General features: G+C 38.2%; 1 protein-coding gene across 1 annotated transcript; it reads left to right on the top strand.

The window, feature by feature from the left end:
- The first annotated feature begins 2,107 nt into the window (after positions 1-2,107).
- On the top strand, positions 2,108-3,049 carry LOC107636475 (uncharacterized). The gene has a single exon (XM_016339981.1). The coding sequence runs from the start codon at positions 2,108-2,110 to the stop codon at positions 3,047-3,049; it is 942 nt and encodes a 313-aa protein (XP_016195467.1).
- Positions 3,050-7,692: the final 4,643 nt, after the last annotated feature.

The following is a 7,692-nucleotide window of genomic DNA, read 5'->3' as shown; positions in this document are numbered from 1 at the left end:
ATATAGCCTCTAAACTGACAGAAATCCCTTCGTACAAACGTTTTGGTTGTCACAAGTAACAAACCCCTTTTAAAATTGATAACCGAGTATTTAACCTCGGGTCGTCTTCTCAAGGAATTGCAGGGAGGTATGTTCTTATTATTGGTTATGGATATTGTAAATTTGGGGGTTTGAGAAATTTGGAGTTTGGGCAATGTGCACAGGTATATTTAAATGACAAGTAAAATAAATTAACAATAATAATATCTCTTGGCAAGGTATGGAGAACTGGAGGTCCTATCCTAGTTATCCTTATCAATTGTGATGAGAATTGGATTCTTCCCCCACCTTATTAACCTCTAACTATGAAGGTAAGTTAAGTGGACAAATTAATTCCAATTTTCAATCAACAATGAGTTTGATAACTCAAGAGTTACCAAGGTCTCAACCAAAGCCAAAAGAGAAAAATCCAAATTATTTATATAATAAAAAGGAGCAATCATAAGTCTGAAATACCTCAAAAATATATTAAATAGAAAATCAATCTAAACATAGAGAGTCATAAACAAAATTGAGAAAAGAAATAGAAGAACATTGAACCTGGGATTGAGAGTCACCCTAAAACTAAGAGAAATCCTAAATCCTAATCCTAAGAGAGAGGAGAGAACCTCTCTCTCTAAAAACTACATCTACTCCTAAAATTGTGAATGTGTGAGCCTCCTCATGAATGGATGCATTCCCCCACTTTATAGCCTCTAATCTGTGTTTTTTGGGCCACAAACTGGGTCAAAAACAGTCCAGAATTCGCTGGTTTCGAATTTTGCCACGCTGGTTTTTCGTCACTGCGACGCGGCCGCATGGATCACGTGGTCGCGTCGCCTAGCATCAAGGGAACTATAGCATATTATATATCAAATTGAACTCCCGGACGTTAGCTTTCCAACGCAACTGAAACTGCGTCATTTGTACCGCTATAGCTAAAGTTATAGCCATTTGAGTGCAGAGAGGTCAGGCTGGACAGCTTAGCAATTTCTTCAACTTATTGCATTCCTTCCACTTTTGCATGCTTTCTTCCCATCCTCCAAGCCATTCCTGCCTTATAATATCTGAAAACACTTAACACACATATCAAGGCATCTAATGGTAATAAGAGAGGATTAATAATAAGCAAATATAAGATCAAAGAAGCATGTTTTCAATTAAAGCACATAATTAGGAAGGCAAATGTAAAACCATGCAAATAGTATGAATAAGTGGGTAAAGAGTAGATAAAAACCACTCAATTGAGCACAAGATAAACCATAAAATAGTGGTTTATCACATACGTTGTTGTTATTTTTCAGATGCAGGTCGCAACCCACCGCAGTGAGTTGGGTGATGGTAGCAGAGCGGAGGATCTTATTCTTTCCTGTTGTCATTTTAGTTATTTTTAACTTGTACTCTCACTTTTATATTTTGTTTTGCCTAGAGGCTTTTATTTCAGAGAACAAAACTTGTATAGGCCTTTTTGAACTACAGTCTTCTGGTTGTCTGTATATATGGCTAGCCAGCTTAAACTCCACGAGCTGTGGCTAGATTCTTATGATATTATGCTATGATAATTTGCTATACTGTATTTATTTCTTGTGCCTTAAGTTAGTAACTTCGCTAGTACGTTTTGCGCTTTTCAAATCCTATTTTTGAGCTATATCCTTCATCAGGCTTCTAGAATATATTATTTCCTTTTATATATAAATACGTATAAGCCTTAGGACTATTGTAACCCCTGATTAACCTTTTCTTTACGGCTAGAGGTAAGGCTTAGGGTAATTGGGGTGTTATATTTAGTGGTATCAGAGCGGTTCATCCTCGTGAGCCTGAGGGATGGACTGATTGTGCTTCATTGCATACTCTGTGTATCTTTTTCTTTGATGCTATTAGGTTTTCTATTTGATATTGTATAGCATGCCTGTTTGTGAGTGCCTGTTTGGGATAATAGAAGCACTAGGCTTTTGATATTGAGACTGATCACCTTGATATTGATTGTTTGGTGTAGATAGGAACCCTAATGGCTACTCGTGGACGAGGTCGTACATGATCACGAAGAGAGAATAGAAACGAGCAACCGGCCGATAAACATGCCGAATTCATGGCGGCAATGGTGAATCTTGCGAACACCATGGAGGCGAATGCTGCTGTGACTCTACAAGCTGCGCAGAGGTTAGGCCAACCGGCGGAGAACAGAGACGAAAATGGTGATGACTTGCGAGGAACTCCGATGACCCTAGCTATGTTTCTGAAAGTTCACCCACCGACTTTCAGAGGATCGACCAATCCCAGGGAAGCTGATAACAGGTTCCAAGCTATGGAGTGCGCACTGCAAGCACAGCATGTCCCGAACAACCAATACGTGGAGTTTGCTGCTTATCAGCTTCTGGAAGAGGCCCAACATTGGTGGCAGGTAGAATGCCGCTTCCTCCAACTTCAGAACGCCAATGTTCTTTGGGATGTATTCCGGACGGTCTTCTACAAGAAGTACTTTCCTGAGTCTGCAAGGGAAGCGAAGGAGATTGAACTTTTGCAACTGAAGCAAGCTTCTTTATCTATGGCGGACTACACCAGCCGATTTGAGGAACTCTATAGGTTCTCTAGGGTGTATCAGGGTGCCCCGGAGACCTATGAAAGTTGGAAGTGTGTCCAGTATCAAAGGGGCTTGAAGGATGACATCATGACTATTGTGGCTCCTATGGAGATTCGGATTTTCTCTGATCTGGTGAACAAGGCAAGAGGGGTTGAGGAATACGGAAAGACGGTAGCCTCGTCAAGGGACACTCATGGAGAAAACACTAGTAGAGAACGCGATAATTACCTTGGGCCGAGGGGACAGAACTTCAAGAGATATGGTGAAGGGAAGAGGTCAATAGCTTACTCCCCTGATATGAAATGTCAGGAGTGTGGGAGTTACCATCCGAATAGGCCATGCCAGTTGGGTAAGAAACTATGTTACAAGTGTGGTTCACCGGGATATTTGGTTAGAGATTGCCCATACCGAGAAACACGTGGGGTGGATAGATCACAACAACAGGGTTGAGGTAATTATGAAGCCGATGACCAAATCTCAACTTATCTTCATAGTATAGACTATCGTCGTTCGTGTTAAAAAGTTTTAAAGCTTATATTGATTTTTAAACTTGGTTTGGAAACTCTGGTTTGAATGATTTGGTTTTGAAACTAGGACTGGAACTTTTTATCAAATAAGACGATTTAAAAAGGAAAGTGAGTCCTAAGATTTTGTTAACTTGTGATTTTAGTTTGTAAATATAACTTATAAAAAAGGGGATTCAAACGGGAATGTTCTGATTTAAGGATTTTAATGAATTTAGAAAAATCGTACTTCAAAGTGATTGATTTATAAATAAAAGGTTTTGACTCTTTTGGTAAGGTTTTAACAATGGACTCCTTTAGATTGAACTTGTTTTAAAGGTTTTGAAAAATATTACAAAATCGGTATTTATTTTAAGGAAAATTTTCAAATTCTTAATGACGATAATCAGAGTGACGCATCGGAAGGCGAGAGAGCACATCGACACGGTAGGATAATGGTAAATGAGATGCTTAGCAACTTGTTGGGTTGGTAACGTTGAAAGTAGGATGCTTTGAGAAAATATATATATATATATATATATATATATATATATATATATTACATCGCGTGATTCAAATTTTCGAGGGCGAAAATATTTTTAAGGAGGGGAGGATGTAAGAACCGAAGTTTTCACGAATAAAATAATTTAAATACCCAAATTAGGTTCCGAAATGTTAGAATGAGAATTTGGGGATTTAAATATGATTTTTGGACTCAGTAGGTCTTTCCGAGTTAGAAAATGTGTTTTCTGCAAAAAATCGTGAAAAATTACGAACCAGCTATTAAACCGGTTGAATTGGTTCAAGTCTGCTCGGTGCTGCGTGAGAAAAGTGAGAACAGTAAAAAATCTTAGAAAAATATTAGAAATGGAAAACCGGACGTTAGTGTTAAATGTTTGGTCCAAAGTTGGGTCGAACGGGCTAAAAACGCTAACGGATTGGACCGGGCCAAATTAGGCCCAAACCCAACATATATAAGGATTCATTAATAAACCCATTCAACACAACACACCCATAAACACACACACACCAGCTGCAAGAAGGAGAGGGGAGAAGAGAGAAGAAACACTATTCACCTCCTCCTTCAAAGCTCTATAACTTTTGATCCGGAGCTCCGATTGACAAGCCGTTTGTGGCCACGTGAAGCTTTTGTCGAGCTCTACGTTTCTGTCTAAGCAAATCTGGTAAGAAACTGCATCTCACTTCCCAGTTTCATGCACTATATTCCTGCATTTTTGAGGTTATGGTTTTGAGTAGATTTTGTGGTTTTGCTCATTTAGGTAATCTCTAGTAGCGAGAAATTGATGGATTTTACCCCCTAATCTCATTGGATAAGGTAAGGAACCTCTTTATCCTTGTGGTTTGGTATAGTATGAGCTTTAGTTGTTGATGTATGGTTATGTTGTATGTATGAAGCTTATTTTTGGAGTTGGTGGTGGCTTTTGGTTTGGCTTTAATGGTTTGGAGCTTGGTGGAAGCTTGATTGGAATCAAGTTTGGTGTTTGAGCATATTGGGAATCGGCCAAGGTATGGTTTCCGTTTTCTTTATGTAATATGTAATGTTTCTGGAAACTTAGGCTAGTTGACCCTAAGATAGGATTGAATGTTATTGGTGTATGAATATTTAAATGTGAATTGATGTTAATTGTTGGTTGTATTAGATTAGTGTGGTTGATGATGATTATTGGGAATTGTTGGTGTTAATGAGTATTGATGATTGGTGTTGTTGATGGGGATTGATTGATGTTGTGGTGGTGTTGTGTGGAAGGAATTGGAATAATAATGATAATGATTATATGATTTGATGATGATTATTGGTATTTTAATTATTATGAAGGTTGATTATGAATGTGAGACTTATTATTGTTGATGAAGGTTTGTGATATGGTTGATGATTATGAATGCATATTGATGTTGTTGGTAAGTGGAGATGATTGTTTAAGAGTTGATAAATTGAGATATTGAATGATGAGATTTGTTATGGTTGTTGAGAATTTTGAATGGTGGTATTAAGAAAATTGGATGTGATATTAGATTGAATTTAGAGTTGGATTGAATGGTTAAAGTGGTTGAGAAATATTTGGTATGGACCTTGAGGTTGTTAAGGTATTGTTTGGGGTATGATTAGTTTGGCTTGAATTGTGAATTTTGGTAAAGTTGAGGATTTGTGATTATTGAAATTTTTTGAAATTTAATTTAAATTAAAGTTCATTGAAAACTCTTCAAATCGATATAAAGTTTGTACAATTTAGATTTTTGTGGAGGAAGTTATGATCATTCAAAGATTGGTGTCAAAATCTGAAATTCTGCAGAGTTGCAGAATTTTGTGATTTCTAGTATGTGCCTACGTTCGGATGTGTGAGTTGAAGCTGGGCTTCTCACACATAATTCTCGCAACCAGAGGAAGGTGGTAGGGCACGCTTCCTCAGAAAGTTTCCCTTTGAAAGGAGAAGGTGGTAGGGCACTTATCCCTCGAAATTATTCCTCCTGAAAATGCGACTTCTCTCTTATTGCAAGATTGTAGGGCACTAACCCACGGAATTATGCGACAGCCAGAGGAAGGTGGTAGGGCACTCTCCCTCGGAATGTTTCCCTCTGAAAGGGGAAGGTGGTTGATAAACCCATATTTCATGAGTTCTTTTGTGCTTAATTTGAATGATTTATACAATCCTTCACCTACTTATTCACATTAATTGCATGGTTTTACTTTCCCTTCCTTATTATGTGATGTAAATGAAAAACATGTTTCCTAAGCTTTAAAATTAATTAATTTAATTACCTTTATTTCCATTCGATGCCGTGATCAGTGTGTTGAGTAGTTTCAGATTTTCTAAGGCAGAATGACTTAAAGGACGGAAAAGGAAACATACAAAATAGGAAGGAGAAGGCAGAACGGGGCTTCGAAGGAAACTGGTATTCACGTGATCACATGGACGATGCGATCGTGTGCCAAGCACGAATCAGCAGCGACGCGGCCGCATGACTGACGCGACCGCGTGGCAAGGAAAAGCTCCTAATGACGCGACCGCGTGACCCACGCGGACGTGTGACAGAGGCCACGCACCAGAAATTACAGAATACGCCCCCAGCGAATTCTGAAGCCCTTTTTGGCCCAGATCCAAGTACAGACAGCATAGACCAGAGGTTATAAAGTGTGGGAATGCACCCATTCAAGGAGAGCTCGCATATTTTACTTTTCAATGATTTAGATTTAGTTGAGAGGGAGATCTTCTCTCTCTCTCTCTCTTAGGATTTAGGATTTCTTCTTGTTTTAAGAGTGACTCTCAATCCAGGTTTTATATTTCTTTGTTTTAAACTTCCCTTTCACTTTATTTATTACAGTATCTGAGTTGGCTATTTACCTTTATAATGGAATTTATGAATTTCTCCCATGTTACAGACTGTTATTTGAATTAATGATAATTGAGGTATTTTCAGTTTATGATTGTTCTCTTTGATTTAAGTTACCATTGCTTCCCATCTAAGGATATTTTTATTATTCTATCAATTTTACTTTTTCCCCTTTTGGTTCTGGTTAAGAATTCAGTAACTCAACAGTTATTAAACTCAACATAATTGATATTCGTTATCTTGCTAATTGAGCTGACTTAAGTAATCCCAACCTTTTCTTAGGAAATAAATAGGATTCAAAGGTTAATTTAATTAGTCCCCTGACTTTCCTTTGCCCTAGTAAAGGTTGACCAAGTGGAGTTTAGATTCAACTTTCATTATAGTTGAGAGAGATAACTACGTTGGACCTCCAACTTCTCTTACCTTGCGAAAAGTCTGCCTTACAGTATTTATTTATTTTAATTGCCATTTACTTTACTTGTCATTTAAATTACTTGCTTCTCATCTTCTAAACCCCGATTACAACCTTTATAGCCAATAATAAGAACATACTTCCTCGCAGTTCCTTGAGAAGACGACCCGAGGTTTGAATACTCGGTTAACAATTTTTAAAGGGGTTTGTTACTTGTGACACCCAAAACGTTTGTACGAAGGGATTTTTGTCGGTTTAGAGACTATATCTACAACGCGACCGTTTCTATGAATCTCTTTACTGGTAGAAACCCCGACGTCAAAATGGCGCCGTTGCCGGGGAACTGCTAACGTGTGCCTTATTATTGGTTATTGTAAATATTTTTCTTTTGCTTGTTTATTTATTTTTGTTTTTCCTTTTTATCTTTATTTACTACTATGAACTCTCACCCCTCTCGCTTTGAGTTTGGTTCTAATATTGTTAAAGGAAATAGAGGTTATAGCAGGAATGTGCATCAAGGTCAGACCAATCAAGGATGGATGGAACCAAGAGGATCTAATCAACCCTTTTGGCAGCAACACCCTCCGAGATATCCTGGACAAAGACCATTCTGCAATGCATACCCAGCTGAAAGACATGGTGGACAACCTTGTAACTACCAACAAGCCCCACCCCGTGCATATAAACCATCCTTTCAACATAACCTCGAACCACCACACTCACAAGCTTCTCTTCACCATTCGCCACCATATGATCCTTCTTTACCCCAATACCAATCTAATCGTTCCCAATCACCACCACTTTCCTTTGTATCATGTCCAAGTCCA

This window comes from Arachis ipaensis, chromosome B4, assembly GCF_059453495.1.
Source record: "Arachis ipaensis isolate K30076 ecotype BB chromosome B4, ASM5945349v1, whole genome shotgun sequence".
Taxonomy (NCBI): Eukaryota; Viridiplantae; Streptophyta; class Magnoliopsida; order Fabales; family Fabaceae; genus Arachis; species Arachis ipaensis.
Note: the sequence above shows the minus strand (reverse complement) of the source record. Positions and strands in the feature narration are given on the sequence as shown.

What these genes read in the sequence shown, in the direction of transcription:
- LOC107636475 (XM_016339981.1), top strand. Translation starts at nt 2,108, where the DNA reads ATGGCGGCAATGGTGAATCTTGCGAACACCATGGAGGCGAATGCTGCT.